Source organism: Trachypithecus francoisi, unplaced genomic scaffold (assembly GCF_009764315.1).
Source record: "Trachypithecus francoisi isolate TF-2019V2 unplaced genomic scaffold, Tfra_2.0 Lachesis_group0, whole genome shotgun sequence".
Lineage (NCBI taxonomy): Eukaryota > Metazoa > Chordata > Mammalia > Primates > Cercopithecidae > Trachypithecus > Trachypithecus francoisi.
This window is the reverse complement of record NW_022681453.1, coordinates 15,544,142-15,571,175: the sequence shown is the minus strand read 5'-3', so window position 1 is coordinate 15,571,175 and position 27,034 is coordinate 15,544,142. Positions and strand designations below refer to the sequence as shown.

The 27,034-nt window shown below is 43.8% G+C and overlaps 1 protein-coding gene across 24 annotated transcripts in view; it reads left to right on the top strand.

Moving 5' to 3' along the window:
- MAP4 (microtubule associated protein 4) overlaps window positions 1-27,034 on the top strand; it is a 231,241-nt gene that overhangs the window by 185,990 nt on the left and 18,217 nt on the right. For 13 of the 24 annotated variants that reach the window (XM_033205644.1, XM_033205754.1, XM_033205736.1 and 10 more), the window contains 6 exons: window positions 4,177-5,694; window positions 17,713-17,819; window positions 19,331-19,546; window positions 24,129-24,312; window positions 25,209-25,268; window positions 25,390-25,682. In XM_033205644.1, coding sequence (XP_033061535.1) covers window positions 4,177-5,694; window positions 17,713-17,819; window positions 19,331-19,546; window positions 24,129-24,312; window positions 25,209-25,268; window positions 25,390-25,682 — 2,378 coding nt within the window. The remainder of the gene's footprint in view (window positions 1-4,176; window positions 5,695-17,712; window positions 17,820-19,330; window positions 19,547-24,128; window positions 24,313-25,208; window positions 25,269-25,389; window positions 25,683-27,034) is intronic. The other 11 variants (XM_033205816.1, XM_033205806.1, XM_033205797.1 and 8 more) reach the window with 3 other exon arrangements.

Below are 27,034 nucleotides of genomic sequence, written 5' to 3'. Positions count from 1 at the left end.
TGTTGTTATTACTATTACACATCAGATTCCCTGTAGGGAGTAGGAAAACCTACTTCACATACATATGTACAGTTTCTTGGTTGTTTTTTTGTTTGTTTGGAGATGGAGTTTCACTGTTGTTGCCCAGGCTGGAGTGCAGTGGCATGATCTCCACTCACTGCAACCTCCGCCTCCAAGCGATTCTCCTGCCTCAGCCTCCCGAGTAGCTGGGGTTACAGGCATGCACTACCACGCCCAGCTAATTTTATATTTTTAGTAGACACGGAGTTTCTCCATGTTGTTCAGGCTGGTCTTGAACTCCCAACCTCAGGCAATCCGCCTGCCTCGGCCTCCCGAAGAACTGGGATTACAGGCATGAGCCACCGTGCCTGGCCTTCTTGGTTGTTTTTTTAAAGCTAGCATCAGTAGATAAATTACGTATTTCTGTGTTTTAACTACTTTGTCAAATGCTTTTTATATATATTCCCTCAGTTCTCACGGCTATGTGTTTTGTTGTACTCAGACCCCTGGGTGACCACCAAGCTTATCTGTATGCCTGAGCATCTGGCTGGCATGATGTCTTGGGTACTCGCCCCTTCTATGGGCTTGAACTTCTTGGCCCTGACCGCCGCGCCCCCCCCCCCCCCCCCCCCAGATTGCCTCTTTCAACTCGCTGTCTCCTGAGCCTTGTAACTGTGAAGCCAGTGCTTGGCCTAGTTGCTAGATGTGGACCTCATAATTACATTTTTTCAGGTTGACCACATTTCTGATCTACACAGTATGAACTGTAGTCTGGAATATGCCCTCCTTTGTGCCTGGCTAGCTTCATTCTTCTGGTTTCTGCTCTTGGTCTTTTGTGGCTGGTTCACATTTTGCAGTCTGCTGTTTATGGATAGAATTACTGAGGCAGAATATGTGATATCTGAAGGTAGCAGAGACCTGTGATTTTAGTTATTGCCTTAGCTGTTGGACAGGGAGGATCTGGTGAAGTGGGTCTGGGTAGGCTAGCCAGAACTAAAAATAATTTGGCTATAAGGAACAAGTTTCTATGCTTGTTCTTTGCCTTGGTATTTTCCGCTTCTTCAGAATATAAGGGCCAACTACCACTTTCTTCAGACATGCTGCAACATCCACCACACCCAGTCATGCCTCTGCCAATAGGCCGCACCCTCGCATGAGACAGAAAGGTTACTGAACATACTGCCTAGTGGAGCCCCAAGTTGAAATCATATTGTGAGTTGGACATAGCAGGCCTGTGATTCCTTGAATGTCTGTTTCAACTTCACATGTGAAAGTGGTAAAACTGTGAATCCGAGAGCACCTTAAAGATTCCCCTCCTTGGCCGGGCGCGGTGGCTCAAGCCTGTAATCCCAGCACTTTGGGAGGCCGAGACGGGTGGATCGTGAGGTCAGGAGATCGAGACCATCCTGGCTAACACGGCGAAACCCCGTCTCTACTAAAAAATAGAAAAAACTAGCCAGGCGAGTTGGCGGGCGCCTGTAGTCCCAGCTACTCGGGAGGCTGAGGCAGGAGAATGGCGTAAACCCGGGAGGCGGAGCTTGCAGTGAGCTGAGATCCGGCCACTGCACTCCAGCCTGGGCGACTGCGAGACTCCGTCTCAAAAAAAAAAAAAAAAGATTCCCCTCCTTTTATAGAGGAAGAAACTGAAGCTAAGAGCAGTTAAATGAATTTCTAACTATTTCTATTCATTTCTAAATGAATTTCTAAATGAATTTCTAAAATTCATTTCTAAATGAATTTCTTAACTATTAAGTGACACAGATTTTAAAATCTGGCCTTCTGACTCAAAGCCAAATTAATTTTTTCCCCACCATGTCAGTAAATTGAAGATGTATACGTGTGTATCATTTGTAGGGGGTGACTAGTTTTGAGAGAATGGGGTTGTTGAGGCTTACCTGATTTCTAAGGTATTTTCCAGAGTTTTCCTCTGGCATATTTGGACTGTATTACAACAATATCTTCCCCACCCCTAGACCTTTTTTTTTTTTTTTTTTGGACAGGATTTCTTCTTACCCAGGCTGGAATGCAGTAATGTGATCACGGCCCACTGCAGCCTTGACTTACTGGGCCCAGACAATTCTCCCACCTCAGCCTTCCAAGTAGCTGGGATCACAATTTTGTGTCTCCATGCCTACCTAATTTTTTGTGCTTTTTGTAGAGACAGGGTTTTGCCATGCTGCCCAGGCTGGTCTCAAACTCCTAGGCTCAAGCATTCTGCCCACCTCAGCCTCCCGAAGTGCTGGGATTACAGGTATGAGCCATGGCACCCAGCCACCTCCAGACTTTCATAATTTTCATCATATATTGTACATACTTAATTATATTATTCAATTATATGTATAAAAAAGATAAGAAAGCGATAATTCAACTGTGTTCTGTTACCACGGCCTTTCTGTATCCAATCTCGCCTCATATTTTTTCTTGTTACTAATTAGAATCATGATTCTCCTGGCATTCTTCATTTTGTTATACCTCACTTCCTTTTCCTTAGCAACATCTTTGCCATAGAGTATGAAAACCAGGTTCCTTGCCAATTAATTTGTATTGTGCTTTGTCATGTATTGCTACTAAACAGGTCAAGATCAAGGGGAAGAAATGTAATATGAGGCTCAGTTCATGTTCAGGACAGAGGTAAATGGAAATTTATATTTTTTTTCAGCATTGCAATGTTGCCACTCATGATCATGAATGTAGCCCTGTGTCAGGTACTGAAGGTAATGCAAAAAGGATATATGGTTGATCCCTGCACTCTTCTTGGGAACTTGAGTGGTATGAATAGAGAAAGTGAGTTATTGGGAACAGAGGCTACAGTTTAGCAAGCTTTCCTGTGCGGACCTTGGTAATTTCTTTACATTTTATAGACCAAAGAACAGTCTTAATTTGCCCTTTTTTCCAAAGGCGTTGTTTAAAAACTGTAATCAAATCATTGCAGTTTATGGCAAATGGCCTTTAAAAAAAAAAAAAACTAAATCTTTTCTTCATCTTGGAAAAAGACTTCTCTTGGATTTCTGATAGAATATTTCCAATATGCCATGTTAGTGCAAGACAGTAACTTACAGCTAGACAAGAAAAATCAGCTTTGTTCAAAGTAAGAGCATGGCCTGTTCTTACAGTGTAATTTTTTTCCCACAATTTTGTTTTATGGATCCTTCAGCTTGAATATACAATTTGTGAGCTCAAAGCCCAGGGCAGCAAAGGACCATGCTGAGTTAAATGGGGGCAGTAGGCTCTGGTGGGTGGGGAAAACTCCAAGCTACAATTGTTAGAGTCCCTAAGTCTGGAGGTCAGAGAAAGATGAACTGCCCCCAGTGTGTTCACATGACACCTAACAGATTATTAGGCTGGAAAGAGCAGGGCTGGTAGCTGGTAGTGGAGGGAGCAACCCAGCCTCATCCAAGGAACCAAGTGGGGGCAGGGACAGGAGTAAATGCATCAGGAATTTGTTGTCACACAAATTTCTTATAATTAGAATACCTATCCCCAAAGCCCTGATCACTGAAGTCTTTAAATGAACCCTTTATTAAACTCTTCCATTATGCAGAGCCATGGATGGAGCTCTTCTGGGTTTTGGGGACCCCACTCAAGTCAGCTGTCAAGTGAATTTGATAAGTTGCTATGACAGCAAACCCACTCTTCCTCTGAGAATGAATGCCTGTAATTTTAATACTATGTTAAGGTGTGGGTTTTTTTTTTTTTTTTTTAGTCCAATTTTGAACAATTTCCTGGATTCTTCTTCGGGGGTTATAGCTGGGGATTGGCAAATGAGTCTCGCTTATTTTTAAAACAGTTTTCTGAGTGGGTGAATGTGGAAGGGTGGGCATGGTATCAGATAAGAGAGTGTGTGGGTATACACATATCTATATCAGTGAAAGCCAAAATAATTACTATCCTTAGTGCTTGGATTGGCACCGTACCGTGTTTTAAATTGCAGATCTAAACAGAGTGCTAGTTCACAGGAAATTACATTCTCAGATTAACAGTAGCATTTTTTGTGCAGAAAGCAGCAGGTTCTTTCTTTCTCTTTCATTCATTCTTCCTTCCTTTCTTTCTTTCACATTTGTAAGTACATTTAATACCCAACTGCTTGAGGAGAGAGGGGCATTGAGGGAGAGATGAATTTTGTCATGAATACTGGGGAATTGGTGTGATGTCACTGCAAGCTCTGTGTGATCGTAGGTGGTATTAGAGCTCCAGGAGCGAAAGCAGGGAGAGCAGTGGAAGAGACGATGTCGCTCTCAGACAAGCAGACAGCCTCTCTCACTGCCGCGTCCGGTCAGCTCAATAAGAGCAAGCCTGCGGAGTGCCGAATGGACTCCCCAAAAGAAATCAGTCAAGCCGGATTCGAATGGCAGAGGACAGAGGGCAAACTGAATGAAATTGGGCTGAATGTCAGCATGGACGGGCAACCGAAAGATGGGCTTGTGAAGAATGCCAGCTTCCTGGAGCAGAATAAGCTCTGCTTTTTTGAGGGGAAGCTAGACAAAGAGCTCAGCATTGAAGTGCAGGACAAGGACTATCAAGCAGCCTCGGGTCACCTTGAGAGCAGGTATGTGATTTCAGAGACCTACCATCCCTTAGAGGGGAACTCGGTACGCCAGAAGACGTCCGAGTTCCATCTGGGACTCATAGAGGGGTCAGACAAAAACAAAACCATCCCAGTTCAGGGGAAGGTGGCAGGGAAGAATGGACTAGAGACCAAGAGCCAGTCAGATCTGGATTTCCCTGGGGCTGCTGACATCCCTACCAGGTATGCTAAGGAGCAGGAAACCAGTGTTTGGAACCCCAACTTTCATCCAGTGGCTCAAGGCCCTCTGGGCTCAAGGGAAGCAACTCTGGGAGAGATGAAGAATAGCATCATCCCTGGCTGCCCAGTGATTGGGGTGGTAAATAACTCTGAGCAGCTGAAATGTGAGTCCCCACTCCTGGTGTCTCTAGCCCACCCAGCCCCCATTATTGAGCATTCACCCACCACCATTCCGCCAATCACTATGGTGTTCACCCAGGAACATTTGAATGCAAGCTCTCACATCAGAGACCGTGATAAAGAGTTGGAGAAATTGAGTTCTACCGAGGAGGAAGCTATGCTCAACCAAGCCCCCCAGCAGAAAAAGACAGTGCGCAGGGCCCTGTCTGAATGTTCTCACCTCTCAGTTCCCCCAGCTGTCAACCTTGCAGATAAGTACCCTGAACTCCCTGCCCGAGAAGAACCTTCTTCTGGCCTGCTGCCTCCCCCTAGTAGCCCAATGTCTAGTCCTATGCCTGGGAAACTGGGAGCTCCTTCTATGAAGCGCTCCATGACTGTGGGTGAGGAGCAGACAGCTAGCTACAAATTGAGCCCTGGGAAACTGCCCATCTTGTCTACTAAAGAGATACCTCCTTTCATCTGCGAGGAACCAGTGGCCAAGAAGAGAGAAGAATTGGCCCACTTCAGCAACAGCAGCAGCAACTCTGGGAAGAAGGAACTCGGCACTGCTGGATTATCTCTCCATAGTAAGCTGGAGCAGATTCCTGAAGGAAGCAGCAAGGAAAAAGGGCAGGAAGATATTAGTGAAACTAGAATTGATTCATGCTCCCAGGTCTGCCAGCGAGGAGAGAAACAGCCAGGACAGACAGCTCTGGCAGGGAAGAAAGAAATTGAGGTCACTGCAACCCAGAGCACTCCATCGTTTCTGTGTGAAGAGCCCCCACGTGATGGTATGTTTCTAAATTTTGCCTCCATTGGGAACAAGCAGACAGTAAGGAAGGAACCAAAGTGACAGATTACCAGCAGAGCACTAAGCAGCTTTTTACAGCCTGGTTCTGTGACTGCCTGGGGAAAGCTTAATTCCCTTGTGTTAGAAGCTTGCTGGGAGTGAGGCAAGAAAGAGAACAAAGTGAATCTTGCAGGGTCAAGCCGAATGTCTTGCTAGCATGACAGATAGTGTGAATTGAGTAGGTGGGTTTGGGGTGGAATGGGGTCAGAGAATGGTGGGCATAAAAACTAGAGCCCCTTTCTTGACCTCATGTCACCCTGTCCAACCCATCCCCCATCCACCCAGCCCTCAGCTCCCGGTTGGTTTGAACCAGATGATTCCTGAGCTCTAAATCCTCCAATCGCAAATGATTGATTTCCTTGCTTGAAAATCTGTCACTTTGTATAGATTCACAATGGGTTTATCAGCACTAACCTCCTCTCATTAAGTTGCGCGATCTGGGTGGAAGCTCTGTTTTCTGTTTTGCTTTTGAGAACGTTTTACTTTTGTTCAAACTGAAAAAGAACCCTTTAAAGCTAGCTATTTAATATTCTTTCTGTGTTCTTCATGTTTGACCCAATCTTGCTTCTAGTTTTCTCTTTTTGTGTGTGTTTTAAGAGGATTTGTGGGGAGAAAAAGAAGAAAGAGAAAACGGGGAGAGAAGGAGAGACTTGCAACCTAATAAACAGCTAAATGTTGCGGTCTTTGTGACTGCCTTTTGTGTCTTTCTTCCTGGCCCTTTTCTTCCCCATCTCCCATCCCCCCACAGCTGTTACTGTGGTGGTCTGAAAAAGCTTGCGTTTTTCTGAGTCCAGTTTGAGCACAAAGGGCCATAATTCAGGAGCTTGTAAATGGGGATTTAAAACATATGTTTTGCTTGTTTAAAAAAAAATAGTCTTGTTTCCTGGGACCTGTTTTCTCTAATATTTATTACTCTCGGTACATTTTTATAACATTTTACTTTTTTTCTTTGAAAGTAAGAAATGGTATTTTCTAGAGGAGTGGTAAGTAGAAGGCATACAGATGTTTTGGGTTTTTGTTTTCTTATGGAGGCAGAGAAGCTTAATAGTTCCTCTTTGATTTCTTATGACTCCAGGATCACAAGCATTCAGGTGTCCCATGCTGTTGCTTCCTTCTAGCTATGACAGAACTGTAAGCTCCTCCTGGACAGGACTTTGTCATCTTTTTCTTGATCCCCAGGTGCTTTGTTCAGTACCACATACCTTCTAGGTGATCATGAGTGAAGACTTTGTTTCAGAACAAGTTCTTTCTAATTCACACTAACAGAAGTTTGTGCTAATAGAAAAAAATTTCAGACGACTGACAAATCTACCGATCCATTCACCCTGATAAAAGTTTAAATGCTGACTCTGTTAACCACTCTGTAGATAAAACTTTCATGTGAAGATTGTTTCATTTAACATGCCTACCATTTGCATTCACTATCTAGGAGCTGGAAATTGTCCTTATCCTCAAGCAACTTTCATATGAAGATTGTTTCATTTAGCATGCCTATCATTTGCATTCATTGTCTGGGCACTGGAAATTGTCCTTATCCTCAAGCAACTTTCGATCCAGTTGGAGGGCTAAGAGGCAGTGGGAGGGTTGTGAATCGTGAAAACATTTTGGAGGAAGTCACATTTGAGGTGGGCTTTGGAACCCTGGCATGTCAAACAATGCAGAGGGAAAGCCTTCCAGGCAAGGGAACTCATATAAGCAAAGGTATGAAGCCTAGACAGCTCGTGTTAGGTAAAAGAACAATGGAGGAATCTCAGGGCATCCAGTCACAGGAAATGTGGCCAGTCTGCCACCATTGTGTATATCTCTCTTGGGACCTCTGCTTCTCCCTGCACATGTGCTCCATTCTCTTCCCTTTAAAAATCTGTATTTCCTCTGTCATCTCTTTTTGCTTCCCTTGTGACTCTTTCTGCCCAGGACAGAATAGCATTGAGTTGCCATGATTTGAGCTCCATGGCCAGCTTTGTTACCACCATATATGTCAGGGTTCCAATGTTGCATGACTGTAATTTCCATGTCTTTGTCTATACTGACAATGAGTGAATAATTATATCTTATTGGCTCAGCTTGGTCCAGTCAACTGTATACCAGGTCCCATAGCCTTCTTAACCAATCTGAGCCATTTAGACCCACCTGCTTCATTCACCTTGAGGCTTCTCTAGAGGAGAGAGCATAGGTTAAGGAAATATTCCAAAGCCATCTTTACATATGTGGCAAGAAATAATGGGAGAAAATTCTAGAAAGTTGTTTGGAATTCAATCTTGCTAAGCTTCAAATGTCCCACGGAAAAGTTTAAAGCTTACTACCATGTTCTGAAGCTGTGGTGGCTGCCTATGACAGCAGATAAGGTAGCTCCAGGTCAGCTTTAGGAAGACTGACTTGCTCTCAGTAAGTGTGATGAACTGGAAAACCAAGAGTTGAAGGCAGACAATCCTGTTAGGGAAATTTGATTCAGATAGTGGTAGATGAAACACTGAGGACATGAGAGGGGAAATATAACAGGTGAAGATAAAGTGAAACTGGAATGTGGGTGGTGTGTGAGAAAAAGGAATTGACAGTCATGCTGTGATGTGAGGTGGTTTTTCCAGCCAGTGGTAGTATAGGTAATAGAAAGACCCAACAGAAGAGCACAGTTGAGTGAAGGAGTTAATGAGTTCCACTTCACACACTTTTTTTTTTTTTTTTTTGAGATGGAGTCTCGCTTTGTCACCCAGGCTGGAGTGCAGTGGCACGATCTCAGCTTACTGCAAGCTCCACCTGCCGGGTTCATGCCATTCCCTGGCCTCAGCCTCCCAAGTAGCTGGGACTACAGGTGCCTGCCACCTCGCCCAGCTAGTTTTTATTTTGTATTTTTAGTAGAGACGGGATTTCACCGTGTTAGCCAGGACGGTCTGGATCTCCTGACTTCATGATCCGCTTGCCTTGGCCTCCCAAAGTGCTGGGATTACAGGCGTGAGCCACCACGCCTGGCCCACTTCACATATTCTTTTGTGAAACTCTGGGGATATGTAGATGGTGGTCTCTAGAAATTGCCTGATAGCTGGGCTTGGTGGCTTATGCCTGTAATCTCAGCACTTTGGGAGGCCTTGGCAGGCAGATTACTTGAGACCAGGAGTTTGAAACCAGCCTGGGCAACATGGCAAAAAACGCATCTCTAAGAAAAAATACAAATCTCAGGTAGGCATAGTGGCACGTACCTATAGTCCCAACTACTTGGGAGGCTGAGGTGGGAGGATCACTTAAGCCCGAAAGGATGAGGCTACAGTGAACCAAGATGGTGCCACTGTGCTCCAGCCTGGGAGATAGACCAAGATCAGGTCTCAAAACAAATAACAAAAAAGAAGTTGCCTGATATATCCATGAGGCAAGGGAGGGAGCTTGTTGAGAGCTACCATCTGGGAGAGAGAAAGCAGTTTCTGCTTATGCGCAGTTACATTTATTTGTACAGGTTGAGTTACTGCATGCCTATATCATAGACAGTGCAACTTTATGAAGTATTCATGTTGTTTACTGAAAATGCTGAGCTTATTGAAAAATATTTATAGGGTCTGGAGCCAATGGCAGCTAGTTACACAAGTAAGATCTTCTTTGAGCTTGCTGTAGAACAAAGGCATTACCAAATTTGTGCAGTTGTTGGCTATGGTTTTTCCCCATTACATTTTAAAACTATAAAAATGCTCAGTTTTTGACTCTTAAGTACATATGGTTCAAATATCAAAAAGTACAAAGTGCTCTTCATTAAGAAAACCTCCTACCAAGACAAGATGGTATCAACTCATTGTTTTCCTCTCCTTCCCTATAAACACAACTAAATACTCTGGAAATAATTGAAGATAATTCCATAAAAGAATATGAGGTAGAAAGAAGGCAAACCTGGTAGGGATCTCAGGACTTGAGGAATGACAGGGCAGTGAATTCCCTGGGATTGATCAATTGGTTGATTGATTAATGGTAGAGATGGGGTCTTGCTATGTTGCCCAGGCTAGCCTCGACCTCTTGACCTCAAGTGATCTTCCTTGCTTAACCTCCCAAAGTACTGGTATTACAGGCGTGAGCCACTGCACCCATCCCCTAGGTTTTCTTTTTTTTTTTTTTTTTTTTGAGGTGGAGTCTCGCTCTGTCGCCCAGACTGGAGTGCAGTGGCGCAATCTTGGCTCACTGCAAGCTCCGCCTCCCGGGTTCACGCCATTCTCCTGCCTCAGCCTCCCGAGTAGCTGGGACTACAGGCGCCCGCCACCTCGCCCGGCTAGTTTTTTGTATTTTTAGTAGAGACGGGGTTTCACCATGTTAGCCAGGATGGTCTCGATCTCCTGACCTCGTGATCCGCCCGTCTCGGCCTCCCAAAGTGCTGGGATTACAGGCTTGAGCCACCGCGCCCGGCCAGGTTTTCTTTTTGTCTCCTACATATCCCTGGCTGGGCACTAGAGAGGCCTGTAACCTGGAATCAACAACAAGCGTAGACTGAAAAAAAAAAAGAAATAAAATCTGTTCTCTATTGCCAAAAAAGCAAGAAAGAAAAAAAACCAGCAAAGACCTAGTGGTGAGCCCTATTTCACTACCCATCCCCAATAGTGGGTTCAGTCTGCCTGCGGGTACCGTGTCAGTGCAGACCATAAGGGCCTTCCTGTTGTCCACTCCACACTCAGCAGAAGCTGTAGGCCCGATCCACCCACATCACCAGCAACTGCAGGGAGGACTGTCCCCTGTCCCCTACCAGGTATCAGCACCAGTGGCTTCTATAGCCCTGGTGCCTTGTAATCCTCTACCCAGTGGCAGGAGACTTTCATAGGTTTCAAAACCTCTACTTCCTTCCCCTTAGCAGGAGAAAGCCCCCAAGGTAGGTGTTTCCTGCTCCCAGCAACCCCAGCAGAGATCAAACAGGAGGTCTGCCTGTCCCAGGCAGCCAGAGAGCAGTCCAGAGGAAGTTGTGTCTAGTCTGTGGTTCCAGCATCACTCAGCCCCTATGTGCTGACACTGGGTGGCCCAGGTAAGTCCCTACAGCCCTTTCAGGCAGTACCAAAAGGGATTAGTTAGAACCTTAGCAAAACCAGAACACAACAGGCCATAATTGCATTGCAAGGACTCTAGAAACCAAATTGTCATCAGAACTACAGTCATAACCTATAGACTAAATATAAACAATATCAACAGGATGATTGCATGCTAAAGTACAAAATTAGAATTTTAAAGCAGCCATCATAAAAGTACTTTAACAAGCAGTTATGAATTCTCTTGAAACAAATGAAAACTAAAACCCTCAGCAAAGAAATAGAAGTTACATAAAAAGAACCAAATGTTAATTGTTGATATGAAAAATACAATAATTAAATTTAAAAACTTATATGGGCTCAGCAGCAGACTGCAGATAACAGAGGACAGAATCAGTGAAGTTGGGGACAGATCAATAGGATTTATTCAATCTGAACAACAGAGGAAAAAAGGTCTACAAGGAAAAAACATATCTTCAAACCCATGGGATAACAACAAAAGATCTAACATATGTATCATCAGAATCGCAGGAGAAGAGCAAGGATGCAAGGCTGAACAACTGTTCAAAGAAATAATGACTACAAACTTCCCAAATTTGACAAAAGGCAAAATTTATAGATTCAAGCAACTGAACAAATACCAGATAGAATAAATGCGAAGAAATCCATGCCATGACTTTTCATAATTAAACTTTTTTAAACTAAAGACAAAAATCTTTAAGAACAAGCAAAGAGATATGATGCATTAGGGAAACAGCAATTTTCTTTTTTAACCTTCCTTATGGTACTGAGGAAACAGCAATTTAAATGACAGCCTGTTTCTTATCAGAAACTGGGGAGTGCAGAAAGAAGTGGCACATTTTTCAAGTGTCAAAAGAACTGTCAACTGCAAATTATTTGGTAAAACAATCCATCAGGAATGAAGGGGAAATAAATAAAAAAGACATTTTTAGATAAAGGAAAACTAAGAATTTGTTGCTAGTAGACATACCCTTAGAGAAGGGCTAAAGATTAAAAAAAAGATAAGTTATGGTAACAGAAGGCGGCTTGGAATTTCAGAAATAAAAGAACAACAATGGAATGGGTAAAAATATGGAAATAGCCAGGTATGGTGGCTCATGTCTGTAATCCCAGCACTTTGGGAGGCCGAGGCAGGCGGATCATCTGAGGTCGGGAGTTCGAGACCAGCCTGGCCAACATGGAGAAACTCCATCTCTGCTAAAAATACAAAATTAGCCGGGCGTGGTGGCTCATGCCTGTAATCCCAGCTACTCAGGAAGGCTGAGGCAAGAGAATCGCTTGAACCTGGGAGGCGGAGATTGTGGTGAGCCAAGATCATGCCATTGCACTCCAGCCTGGGCAACAAGAGCGAAACTAGGTCTTCAAAAAAAAAAGGAAATATAATAGACTTATCTCCTCATGAATTTTTTAAAATCATAAATCATATTTGAAGCACAAATTGTGATACTATCTGATGTAGTGCTTAATCTGTGAAGAGGAAACACTTAAGACATATCTTAAGGCTGGGCGCAGTGGCTCACACCTGTAATCCCACCACTTTTGGAGACCAAGGTGGGTGGATCACTTGAGGCCAGGAGTTTGAGACCAGCCTGGGCAACATGACGAAACCCCATCTCTACTAAAGATAAAAAGAAAAATTAGCCAGGCATGGTAGTGCACACCTGTCATCCCAGCTGCTTGGTTGGCTGAGGCATGAGAATCACTTGAACCTAGAAGGCAGAGGTTGCAGTGAGCCGAGATTGCACCACTACACTCCGACCTAGACGACAGAGTGAGACTCTGTCTTTAAAAAAATTTAAAGTAGGGAGAAAATAAAGGGTCCTAAATGGAAGTAAGGTTCCATCCAGTAGGTCACTCAAAGTAGTACAACATAGCTGGGTGTGGTGGTGTGCACCTGTAGCCCCAGCTACTCAGGAGGCTGAAGATGGTAGGATCACTAGAGCCCAGAGTTTGAGACCAGCCTGAGCAACACAGTGAGACCCCATCTCTAGAGAAAAAAACAGTAGTAGAACATTGATACCAGTTTGTTGTATGTATATTGTTATACCTAGAGCAACCACTAAGAAAACTATATACAAAGCAATATACTCAAAAACTTTTTTTTAATAAAAATAGAATTCTAAAAAATGTTCAGGTAACCTTGGGTGAGACATAATTTGAAAAAATGAAAAAAGGAAACTAAAAAGATTAAAAATGTTCAGGTAACCAACTGGAAGGCAAGAAAGTGAAACAGAGAAATGAGAAAGAGAACAAATAAAAAATAAAATATCAGACTTAAGCCCTAACATAGCAGTAATTATTTTACTTTATTTCATTTTTTATTTATTGAGATGGAATTTCACTCGTTACCCAGGCTGGAGTGCAGTGGTGCGATCTCAGCTCACTGCAACCTTCGCTTCCCAGGTTCAAGTGATTCTCCTGCCTCAGCCTCCTGAGTAGCTGGGATTACAGGCGCCCACTACCACACCCGGCTAATTTTTGTATTTTTAGTAGAGATAAGGTTTCACCCTGTTGACCAGGCTGATCTCCAACTCCTGACCTCAGGTGATAAGCCCACCTCGGCCTCCCAAAGTGCTGAATGGATGTACCTGACCATCAGGAATTATTTTAGAAGCAAATGGTCTGAGTACTACAATTAAAAGACAAAGATTGGAAGAGTAGATTTTTTAAAAAAAATGTCTCAAGTAGGCCAGGTACAGTGGCTCCTGCCTGTAATCCCTTCGGGAGGCTGAGGCAGGAGGATCACTTGAGCCTAGGATTCGAGACCAGCCTGAGCAACACAAGGAGAACCCATCTCTACAAATAATTTTAAAATTAGCCGGGCATGGTGGCACATGCCTGTGGTTCTAGCTATTCGGGAGCTGAAGTAGGAGGATCGCTTGAGCCGAGGAGGTAGAAGCTACAGTGAGTACAGTCAGCCATGATCACACCTGTCTTAAAAAGAAAAAAAAAATTGCCTAAGTATATGTTATCTACAAGAGATGCATAACAAACATAAGGACATAGGTAGGTTGAAAATTAAAAGATGGAAAGAAATATGTTAATTTTTTAAAGTAACAATAGCTATATATAATTATTTTGTGTGTGTATATATATATGTGTGTGTGTGTGTATATACATATATATAGTTGTTTTTTCTTGTTGCCTTGACTCACTGGGCTCAAGCAATCTTCCCACCTCAGCCTCCCAAGTAGCTGAGTCTTATAGGCATGCACTACCATGCTCCACTAATTTTCTTTTGATTTTTGTAGAGAGAAGTCTCATTTTGTTGCCCAGGCTAGTCTCAAACTGCTGGCCTCAAGTAATCCTCTGCCTCAGCCTCCCAAAGTGCTGGGATTACAGATTACCTGGCCTGGAGTGACTAACACCAGACAAAGTAGATGTCAGAGAAAAGAAGAAAGGATCAATCCCACTGAGAAAACTTAGCAGTTCTAAATGTATACACCCAGAAACAGAGTGTCAAGATACGTGAAACAAAAACTGACAGAGCTAAAAGGAGAAGTACACAAAGTCACAATTACAGTTGGGGACTTCTGTGTCCCACTGTGAACAATTGATAGAACTACTAGACAGAATGTTAGTAAAGATATAACAGTGCCATCAGACAACAAAATCTCATAGACATTGATAGAAATTCCACTCAGTGACAGAATATACATTCTTCCCGGGTGTCCCCTACACACTCACCAAGATGGATCTTGGATCATAAAACCAACTTTAATCAATTGAAAAGATTGAAATTATGATGGGGCATGGTGGTTTTTGCCTGTAATCCCAGCACTTTGGGAAGCCAATGTGGGAAGACTGCTTGAGACCAGTCAGTTTGGGCCACATGGCAAGACCTCCATCTCTTCAAAAAATTTTTTTGTAAATGGTATGGTGGCACGTATCGGTAGTCCCAGCTACTTGGAAAGCTGAGGCATTAGGGTCTCTCGAGCCCAGGAGCTCGAGGTGGCAGTGAGCTGTGATTACGCCACTGTAGTGCAGCCTAGGTGACAGACTTCATCTCTTAAAAAAAAAAAAAACTGAAACTGGAATTATTTCAGGTATACAAGGTTAGTGCAATAATCAAAAGTAATCTGTCGGCCAGGTGCGGTGGCTCACGCCTGTAATCCCAGCACTTTGGGAGGCCAAGGCGGGCGGATCACGAGGTCAGGAGATCGAGACCATCCTGGCTAATGCGGTGAAACCCCGTCTCTACTAAAAATAAAAAAAAAAAAAAAAAAGACGGGTGTGGTGGTGCATTCCTGTAGTCCCAGCTACTTGGGAGGCTGAGGCAGGAGAATGGTGGGAGGCAGAGCTTGCAGTGAGCTGAGATCGCACCACTGCACTCCAACCTGGGCGACAGAGTGAGACTCCATCTCAAAAAAAACAAGTAATCTGTTATATCATAGTCTAAAGAAAATAAATTGTAAACACAGAAAAATCATTTAAGAGAATCAAATAGCCATTCATGTTAAAACTTTCAGCAAAGTAGGAATAGAGAGAAACTTTAAATTTAACTTGACAAAGAGCATCTACAGAAAGCCTACAGCTAACATCATATTTAATGGTGAATAAGCGAATGCTTTCTATCTAAGATTGGGAACAAGGCCAGGATATCTACTTTTAAATATAGTGTACTGGAAGTTATTATAGGGATGGAGAACATAGTAGTTGCCATATATTTAGGGATTGGAAAGGGAGTGGGGTAGATACTCATATTCAGGGGTAACATGAAGGAGCCCTATTGATTGTAACCACCCAATCCAGGCCAGGTAATCTGTAATCCCAGCACTTTGGGAGGCTGAGGTGGTGGTGGTTACACAAAGCTACACTTGATAAAGTTGCATAGCACTACACACACACACACACACACTCACAAATGAGTGCACGTAAAGCGAAAAATCTGAGTAGGCTCTGTGGGTTGTCTCCGTTTCTTGGTTTTGATAGTATACTGTATTTACGTAGATGTCAACACTTGGGGAGACTGGGTAAAAGCGGACACAGGGACCTTCCCTATGTATTTCTTTGCAACTTCCTGTGAATCTGTAATTATTTCTCAAAGTTTCAAGCCTCCTAACCTCCCCAGTTTTGTGTCCCATCCTTTCCCTCAATAATGTTGTTTAATTACAATCCTTTCAAAGATTCTTTTAAAATGCATATACAAGTATATTTGCAATATCTTTTCCCCCATCCCTTTTCAAGACCAATGGTTTCACATTATACTTATGCTTTGTTGTTTTTTTTTTAATAGAGACCATTGCATAGTAATCATAAAAGAATTTCTCCATGCTTTATTTTTTCACATTCAGAGATTACATTGATATTTCTACCATAATAACCAGTTTTCTATTAACGGACTTCTGGATTGTTCTTTTGCTTTTAGAAACAATGATCTGGTAGAAACCTTGCACATTTACTATTTTGCTGATGTGTAAATACACTTCTAGGATAAATTACTAAAAACTGGTTTTCTGGATTAGAATTTGTCTGTCCTTGTAATTTTCAGAAAATGACACTGCCAGGCAGCCCTGCCTATGGGTCATAGCAGTTCACATACCTCCCAAATATATTTCCCCATATTATTCTCAATAGTTATTTTAAAATTTTAGGACTTTTGACAATATGTTAGTGTTAAAATGGCATTTCAGGCCAGGCATGGTGATTCACGAAGCCTATAATCCCAGCACTTTGGAAGGCCGAAGTGGGTGGATCACTTGAAGTCAGGAGTTTGAGACCAGCCTAGCCAACATGGTGAAACCCTGTCTCTACTAAAAATACAGAAATTAGCCGGGTGTGGTGGCGCATGCCTGTAATCCAGCTACTTGGGAGGCTGAGGCAGAATTGTTTGAACAGGGGAGACAGAGGTTGCAGTGAGCCGAGATTGCACCATTGCACTCCAGTCTGGGTGACAGAGCGAGACTTTGTCTCAAAAAATAAAATAAAATGGCATTTCAGTGGGGTTTTAATTTTTATTTTTTTTATACTTAACATTGTACATCTTTTCATAGTTTCAAAACACTTTGTTTCTCTTTTCTATAAAGTCTGTTCACATTGTTTTGGTCATTTTCCCCAGTGGATTATTGGCCTTTGTAGCAGTTACTGATTTGTGGTAGTGATTTATAGACTAAGCTCTTTGTCTTTGGTATGAGGGTCAAGTATTTCTTCTGTTTGTCATTTGCCCTTTGACTTTTATTATAGTGTTTTGTCTTATTTTGTTTTCTGCCACGTTGAAGTTTTTCATTTTTCTTTAGTCAAACTTTTGTGGCTTCTTGACTTTGTGACAGTTAGAAACGCCTTGCCCACAGCAAGGTTATATATTTCACGGTATTTTAATGCTCTCAGTTATAGTACTGTTGAAATCTGAAGTAACCTCTCCACAGAGAGGAGGCTATGTTGCCTTAGGTAGGAGACTTATTTCTGGCCCTGAGTCTGGTTCCATGGGTCTCCTCAGCCTTGTTGGAAATCTGGGTCACTGTTAGAACTAGATCAGGTTAATCTCACATCCTCCATAAAGTGGTTCTTTATAGGGAAAGGAAGGAAAGGGAGTCATTGAATGATCTTCTGGCTCTTATCCCATCTCACAGCAACCTTTATTCCAAAGATAGACTGGTAGAAGAGGTTTTTGTCCTATTGCATGGAGAGCTAGTGGTTGGAAGACAGAGTCCCTTTGGTCTCTAGGGAAGGGAAACCAAACTTAAAGGACCATTTCTTTCCACTGATCATTTGTGCATGTGCCACTTAGACTGCTTTCCCACAGGGTCAGGCTCCCTGAATCTGAAGAATCTAAAACTGTCCTCCATCACAGTGTGAACTTGGGAGTCTTGTCCACATTTCAGCAGCACAACCTTGTGGACTTTTTTCAGAATGAAGTGCTAGTTAGTGGTCTGTCTTTGCTAAACCTTGTATTTTCAAAATGGGTATGAAAAAATGTTTGCTTAGCACAATTCTCACCCACCCTCTCCCCTTAGGAATAGCCAGGCCGGAAGAAGGGAGGCCTGCTGTGAGTGGGACCGGAAATGACATCACCACCCCACCGAACAAGGAGCTCCCACCAAGCCCAGAGAAGAAAACAAAGGTAGGTGCCAGAATGGTGGTTATCTTCTACTGCCATAATTTTTAAACAAGAGTATCTTCTGCTATTATTGCTTGAATCACGAATGAAATTTCTTTTTTCTGAGCTATTATTGTCCTTCCTCATGTTTGGTAAAAAATATCTTGTATTCTCATTTACCATAGTGGCCTAACCAACTTTAAAATCTCAGCCTTTGACCCTATTATCTTATATATCTGTAAAAAAATGTTCTGTAGAGTTCGGGCGTGGTGGCTCATGCCTGTAATCCCAGCACTTTGGGAGGCCGAGGCGGGCCGATCACGAGATCAGGAGATGGAGACCATCCTGGCCAACATGGTGAAATCCCATCTCTACTAAAAATACTAAAATTAGCTGGGCGTGGTGACGCATGCCTATAATAGCTACTCAGGAGGCTAAGGCAGGAGAATCACTTGAACCAAGGAGTTGGAGGTTGCAGTGAGCCAAGATCATGCCACTGCACTGCTCTCCATCTCAAAAAAAAAAAAAAGTTCTATAGAGATTGTTTCTGCTTCCCTTAACAACAACCAAAAGGACAATTGCAAAAATATTCTGAAATAAATTCCGAATTGTTTGCTATTATCTCAGTGTTACGTGAAAGAAAAAAAAAAGATTCCGAAATCTCCATTCACGAAAAGAGAATGCAGATTTTGAAGGTGGATCATATAGCTTCAGATACATAACTAGTACTTATTGCAAAGTTCAAAAGCCACACTGCAGGCTGTGGCTGTTGTTGTCCCATCAAGGTACAGGTAGTTTCAGCATATTGTCCAGGGTCTTCAAAAAATTAAAAAGTTATTTAAAAAAATACAGCTAATAATGGCTCAATCATCTCCCGATGCTTTTCTTTTAGAATTATTTTAGCCACCAAAAGTTAGTTAACTATTAAGAGTTAAGTAATTGTTTTACTGAATTAAATCTTCAGGTGCCAAACTACCAGAATTTGTGCCACTATCATTAAGAAACTATTCCCAGGCCAGGTGCGGTGGCTCACGCCTGTAATCCCAGCACTTTGGGAGGCCGAGGCAGGCAGATCACAAGGTTAGGAGATGAGACCATCGACACCTTGAAACCCTGTCTCTACTAAAAATACAAAAAATTAGCTGGGCGTGGTGGCACATGCCGGTAGTCCCAACTACTTGAGAGGCTGAGTCAGGAGAATCGCTTGAACCTGGGAGGCGGAGCTTGCAGTGAGCTGACATCGCCACTGCACTCCAGACTGGGCGACAGAGTGAGACTCCGTCTCAAAAAAAAAAAAAAGAGAAAAGAAACTATTCCCCACTTTCTTTTTCTATCCTGGTCTCATTCCATTATTTGTTGAGCTCAGAAGAAAGAAATGCTAATTTTAAGTTGCATCTATCCTCATTGCTTATAATTTTACTTTGAATTGTGCAATTTATACTTTTTTAATTTGTTTTTATTCTTTTCTGTGTGTTTGATGTTGCCCTTTAAAAAATAAAAATAAAAAATAAAAAAAAACAACAATCAACCTAAAGCCTTTGGCCACCACTCAACCTGCAAAGACTTCAACATCGAAAGCCAAAACACAGCCCACTTCTCTCCCTAAGCAGCCAGCTCCCACCACCAGTGGTGGGTTGAATAAAAAACCCATGAGCCTTGCTTCAGGCTTAGTACCAGCTGCCCCACCCAAACGCCCTGCCGTCGCCTCTGCCAGGCCTTCCATCTTACCTTCAAAAGACGTGAAGCCAAAGGTAAGTGGTCACCTAACTACTGTGCCGAGGAAAATTGTTCCCTTCTGAGTGTCAAATAGACAGACTCTTGTTGCTAACAGGCAACAGAATCAGGCTGGTGGAATTGGGAAAAGGCAAGGGAAATGGGGGAGAGGGTGATTTGAAAATTGGCATGGCTACTCTGGGTGCACTGCCTATGGGTTACCCCTGCACCACAAAGAGCAGCCAAAAAAAGAAAAGGAAATCAATTTGGGGCCCATTGATGCAGCCATTAACATTTTGAAGCCCTTTTATGCTTTTACCTTTCCCTGGCCTGTTTGGAGGTAATACTCCATCTACTTAGGTTCTTCCTCCTTTCTCCTAGCTACCTACTCTTTACCTATTTAAGCACTTATTAACCAGTTTCCTCTACTCCACATACCAATTAGATATTCTTTTTTGGTATAATTCCCACATCAAATGTAATTCTTTGTCTTTCCCTGTTATCCTGTGGAAGTTTTATCTATTACTATTGTGATATATAACTAGCTCTTCCCGGTTATCTCAGCATGTTCCAGCATGATGTGATAACTTACTTTGCTTTGGGCATTAGGCCACCTCTCACTGAGCTACTTCTGAAGTCATCCAGTTTTCCAGGTCACCCACGGTTTCTGTATTGCCCAGAAACTGGTCACATTTGGAGCAGCATTAGCGTTACAGAATTGCTCCAGTAGGAGAGGATAGTGGAGGCTGTGGCTGCCTTTCTTAACATCTTGTCTCATTTGAGAAGGGCCTTTAGGTCAGCCTGATAGTACTCTTTAAATTCATGGTACGAGATAGTTTCCCATGTTAAAGTGTCAGTTTTTAATTTAATATTGTGAAGAAAACTGTGGAACCTAGGAGTTGAAGTCTAGGCTGAAACCCTGGCCAAGAAACTGAGAAATCCTCTTATAAACTAGTAACGATAAAATCTTACAAAGCTTTCTCTCTTATCCTCATTTATCCAGTTGGTTGCTTTTCTTGATCTTTAGAAAACAATAGGTTTGAATAAGAGGGCAGAGGGGAGGTGCCTGGAGTCCTGGCCGCAGGTCCTCCCTGCTGCTTATTCAGCAGCAGCAGGGGGTGACAGAGGAGAGTGGAGGAAGGAGAGGTGTCTAGTGAAATTTCACTCTATAATAAATCATATAAATGAAATGTACTGTACTAGTTGCTTTATATACATGAACTTTTTAAAAATTTTTATTTTTTTGAGATGGAGCCTTGCTCTGTCACCCAGGCTAGAGTGCAGTGGCACACTCTGGGCTCACTGCAACCTCCGCCTTCCAGGTTCAAGCAATTCTCGTGCCTCAGCTTCCCGAGAAGCTGGGATTACAGGCACCCACAACCTTGCCTGGCTAATTTTTGTATTTTTAGTAGAGAGGGGATTTTGCCATGTTGGCCAGGCTGGTTTCAAATTCCTGACCTCAGGTGATCCTTCCACCTCAGCCTCCTGAAGTGCTGGGATTACAGGCATGAGCCACCGCGCCTGGCCTGTATACATTAACCCTTAATTCTCTCAATCACCCATGACGTAGATATCAGTATTTTCATTTTATAGGTGAGGAAGCCTAAGCTCAGTTAAATAAGCTTCTTTTTTTTTTTTTTTTTTTTTTTTTTTTTGAGACGGAGTCTGGCTCTGTCGCCCAGGCTGGAGTGCAGTGGCACCATCTCGGCTCACTGCAAGCTCCGCCTCCCGGGTTCACGCCATTCTCCTGCCTCAGCCTCCAAGTAGCTGGGACTACAGGCGCCCGCCACCACGCCCGGCTAGTTTTTTGTAATTTTAGTAGAGACGGGGTTTCACCATGTTAGCCAGAATGGTCTCGATCTCCTGACCTCGTGATCCGCCCACCTCAGCCTCCCAAAGTGCTGGGATTACAGGTGTGAGCTACCGCGCCCGGCTAAATAAACTTCCTAAAGTCCAGTGCTATTAAATGGCAGAACCAGTATCTGAGGCTGGAGCTGAGTCCAGTGCTGCGGCCCAGGGCTATCAACCACTGTTCTTTTATGGCCTTTTGCCATTCAGCTTTTAGACGGCATTTCAAGATATAGCTGACCTAAACGGGTGATCTGCATTGTAATTATTAATGTTTGTCTTTTAGATAAGAAACAGATTGATAAAATCTAGCCAGGCATGTAAAGCTGGTCCTATGTTCTAATGTCTTTTCTTTTTTTTTTTTTTTTTTTTTTTGAGATGGAGTTTCACTATTGTTGCCCAGGCTGGACCGCCTCCCAGGTTCAAGTGACTCTCCTCCATCAACTTCTTGAGTAGCTGGGATTACAGGCACCCGCCACCATGCCTGGCTAATTTTTTGTATTTTTAGTAGCGCTGGGGTTTCGCCACATTGGGCAGACTGGTCTCCAACGCCTGACCTCAGGTGATCCGCCTGCCTCGGCCTCCCAAAGTGCTAGGATTACAGGCATGAACCACTGCGCCAGTCCTGTTCTAATCTCTTTTATCCAGATGAGGAAATAAAGCTCAGAGAGGCCCAGCGATTTGCCCAATAACACTCTTTAGAATTAAGGGGCCAAACCAGGAATGCAGCTCAGGCTTCTAACCCAGATTTGGCTAGTGGCCTCTTCATCTGCAGTTTATTTTGGTAGAAAGATTTGTAGAGACAGAGAGAAAAAAACCTATACAGAAAAAAATAAGTAGATTATGATTCTGGCAAAGAAGAAAATGTAAATTGGGAAACAGCAGAATAGCTCCAGTTAACTTCTGCAGGTTGTTGAAACCAGGAGCCTGACATCTAAAAGATGCAACATCCTTTTGAGATTTCTATCCCACATAACTTTTTTCTAACTTATTTTATCATTATTACCCTTACTGGCAAAATAATAAGACTATGCTAGATTATTCTGAATAATAGTCATAGTGTTAAAAATTTGATGCACATCCCAGAGAGCATCTGGTTTAGTCCTCAAATTTTAGAGCGATAGGAAAGGGAACCCCTGTGCCCAAAATCCTACATGTTTCCGTAGAGCTGGAAGCAGAATCACTTCCCCTGATTCCAGCCTTAGAGTTCTTCACACCATACTTAGGGCCTTTATTTGTGGAAATCGTCATTACCCTACATTTGCAGAGTTACACTTAATATTTGATTGGATGCCAGCCCTTAATTTCTAAGTACTTCCTTAGCTGATTTTTCCATTTAACGATATCCTGTTTGTCTCTACCTCCATACTGCCCTCTTTATAGCCACTTCTCTTGGAGCAAGAGAGCTGAGCCCACTGTGTCTGTGATTTGGCGTACTCTCTTTTGTAATGTGGTAATTTGTTTATCAAAATAGTGTCTTCATCCCCTATCCCCATAGAAACCAGGCTAAATTGATTGTTTCGCTTCTTCACTAGAGACGTCATTCCCAGCCTCCATGTAAAAGGAACTAGAGTGGTCCAGATGCCAAGCATCTATACTTGAGAGACTTTTTCCCTTTTGCTCTCGGACCGTAGTTGTGATATCAGTGCTCTTTATCCCTTCTGTTGCTCAGGCTGCCTCTTCTCATCGTCTCTGTGCTGAGACCTTTCCTCCTTTATTCCCTGACATCACATATTATCAGAGCTGGTCCTTCATCACCCTCCATTCTAATCTCTTTATCCCAATGAGGAAATAAAGCTCAGAGGCTCAGTGATTTGCCGGAGTAGGGCTGCAACTCACACTTCTGGCCCAGATTTGGCCTGTGGCCTCTCCATCTTTCTGCTCAGTCCTGTTCAGCATTTTGTAGGTGCGTGTTAGTCAAAAGAACGGCTTGATTTGACTGAACATAATTTTTAGTTTTTGTTTGTGTATGTGTTTAATCTTTGGTCAAGTATAATACATTAGATTTTATTACATTAAATACATTAGTATTTTTGGCATTTCTACAGAGGTTACATTAAAATATATGTGTGTGTGTATATGCATATATATATGCATATATACATAAATACATGTATATATATATATGTAAGTATATAATGCAGTAGATCTGGAGGCAGATGTAGGTTGTGGTGATGTACCCTTCAGGGCTATTCATTCTCACTGGCTCAGGTTGGATTGAAGTAGTTTTACTCTCTGTTGCATGTCCTCAGATTACACAGCACCCTGCATGGCTAGTTTGCCACTTTATGTGGAGGATTTTGCTCTTAGAACCATATATATTTTCCTGTCAGTAGCTGCTGAACCCACAGTACCTCCTGTTCTCTGGTACATGCTTGTATAGAAGCATCTTGTGTCCAGGTGCAGTGACTGAGGCCTGTAATCCCAGCACTTTGGGAGGCTGAGGCAGGCAGATCACAAGGTCAGGAGATCGAGACCATCCTAACTAACACAGTGAAACCTTGTCTCTGCTAAAAATACAAAAAATTAGCTGGGCGTGGTGGCATATGCCAGTAGTCCCAGCTACTCTGGAGGCCGAGTCAGAAGAATTGCTTGAACCCGGGAGGTGGAGGCTGCAGTGAGCCGAGATCATGCCACTGCACTCCAGCCTGGGCAACAGAGCAAGACTCTATCTCCAAAAAACAAAACAAACAAAAAAAGAAGCATCTTGTAGCGTGACTCCTTGGGGCTATTGCTGACCTGCAGGGCTCACTCCCACTTACCTATTTCCAGCCCATTGCAGATGCAAAGGCTCCTGAGAAGCGGGCCTCACCATCCAAGCCAGCTTCTGCCCCGGCCTCCAGATCTGGATCCAAGAGCACTCAAACTGTCGCAAAAGCCACAACAGCTACCGCTGTTGCCTCAACTGGCCCAAGCAGTAGGAGCCCCTCCACGCTCCTGCCCAAGAAGCCCACTGGTGAGTATTGCCTGTCTTTCTCTCCCGTGGGATCTAGGGAGGGGAAAATGGGATCTTGGCTTTGCCCCAGCCATAGCTCTAGCCAGTATCACAAACAGCTGTGCAAGCCTGCTTACGCACCAGTCCTTAGTGGGCTACCCGGAACAGTGGTAGTAGCCCTGTGGGCTTGGTACTTTTTTTTTTTTTTTTTAAGACAGAGGCTTGTTCTGTCACCCAGGCTGGAGTGCAGTGGCGCAATCTCAGCTCACTGCAATCTCCGTCTCCCAGGTTACGCCATTCTCCTGCCTCAGCCTCCCGAGTTACTGGGACTACAGGCGCCCGCCACCTCCCCCGGCTTTTTTTGTATTTTTAGTAGAGCCAGGGTTTCACCGTGTTAGCCAGGATGGTCTTGATCTCCTGACCTCGTGATCCGCCCACCTCAGCCTCCCAAAGTGCTGGGAATACAGGCATGAGCCACCACACCCAGCTAGTACTTAACAAGCCTTGATCTCTGTGTGAGCTTAGCAGTTGTATGTATTCAGAAAAATCTTGAGTAAAGGCAGAAAAATGTACCGCTCATGAATTTCCAGGTAGAATTTACTCTTGCCTTCTTAGTAACCCACAGCACCTGGTGCTCATGGGCTTACATGATGATAAGAAGAGGGCTATTCAAGTCCATAGGCATGTATTGACAGCCTACTTTTAAGGCCACATAGAAGGCATTATCAGGGCGGTACAGAAGAATAAGACACAGTGCCTGACCATCTAGTTTACCACTCCATTCCCAGGGACTAACACAGTCCCTGGCTCAAAGTAGATATTCAGTAATTGTTAAATAATGAGGAATCTCAATATTGGATGGACTATCCAACAGGTCAGTTTGTTAAATGTTATATTAATAAGTATATTTTGTACAGCCGTTAAGACTGAGGGAAAACCTGCAGAAGTCAAGAAGATGACTGCGAAGTCTGTACCAGGTAATAGCCCCTCTGCCATTTTGCAGAGCCCTAACTTGAACCCCCACCTGCTCTGTGGCTTAAGTCTCCCTTTTTCTCTCTCTCCCTGAACCCGTTTTATCTCTGACTCCCTTCTTTGCAGCTGACTTGAGTCGCCCAAAGAGCACCTCCACCAGTTCCATGAAGAAAACCACCACTCTCAGTGGGACAGCCCCCGCTGCAGGGGTGGCTCCCACCCGAGTCAAACCCACACCCATGCCCTCCCGGCCCTCCACAACTCCTTCCATAGACAAGAAGCCCACCTCGGCCAAGCCCAGCTCCACCACCCCCAGGCTCAGCCGCCTGGCCACCAATGCTTCTGCTCCTGATCTGAAGAATGTCCGCTCCAAGGTTGGCTCCACAGAAAACATCAAGCATCAGCCTGGAGGAGGCCGGGTGGGTCCAGGGAACCTGGGGTCCTGTCATGCCGGCCCCTGCATCCTCCCCTCCATCTCCACCCACTGTTCCCAGGCCCACCAAAGCAACAGGCAATTAGGACACTGGACTCAGCGTCAGGGCATTTCAGCCTGGGCTCTGTAGTGGGCTTTGCGCCCCAGCAGCAGGGAGGGCGGGGTGGGCTCAGCTCTGGGCTTTCTCTTCCTGTCTCAATAAGGGAGGCTCCTGTTCTAGATGTTGGGGTCTGGGTTTACATTTTTGCTTGGATGTAAAAGGATTATTTTATAGAAGAAACAGAGGAGGCCTCAGAGACTCTGCAAGTATGAGAGATGCTCGACATGAGCCTAGTTTTTCATGGTTCTTAGGCTGCACAGAGAATGTCAGGATAGGCAGAAGGTAGAACACCTCTTACTTCCACAACCCATCACTTGAGTGGAATCTATCTGAAAGAGGACTAGGGTGTCCTCTTGTGGCCAGGATGAGTCGTGCTGTAAGCCTCTGGCCTTCCTAAACAACAGGACTGCACTGCATATAGTGATGGAGAAAGATCACAGTGCTTCACTTTTAGGATTTTCCGGTGGTTATGATTTTCTGGTTGCATCAATCCCAGAATTATTTAACTGTTGGTAACCATGGGAACTCTGTGTGAAAATGTGGTGATGAAAGTCCATCTGAGAACATTCGGGTCCCTGGAGTAGTGACCATCTCATCTCCTAGGTTATTCACTCGCTCTACACCACCACCACCACCATCCAGGGCAGAATACTTAACTTGCTTAATCTGGAGCTGTTAAGATATTCAGGAGGGACAAAAATGAGGTGGAATCCTGGTGCTGTTGGAAGACACTGATGGCAAGCTGAGATCAGTCTAGAGAAGAGCCTGAGAGTTGCTTGTGGTAGCAACAGTGGCTCTGGTGTGCCCAGCAGGCCTCTGGGCTGTGCTGCTGATGGCCTACCTCCCCCTGTCTTTGCTCTTATGGTTTCATGGTGCGAAAGTTACAGGAGGTCTTGGGTGGGGAGTTGAGTGACTTGATCTAGTGAATTGTTTTCCGCTCCAACATACCTAAAGAATGTGACACTTTCTATCAGTATTGACTTCTCTGGCCGTGGCAACTGCTTGGGGCATATCAGAACATTTGGCATGGGGTGGGGGGTATCGTAATTGGAAAATCATGCCCCAGCACACTCTCAGCATCACTAATTTGGTTGTCTTAGCCTTCCTTTGTGCCTTTTCTCCATTACATAGTGTCTTGACCTGTTCCTCATGTCTCAAGACTGTGGCCTGCAGCTCCTTTTTTTGTGTCCCTCTACTCAAGGATCTGTGACTTGGTCTGCCCTGGGAAATGTGTGGTT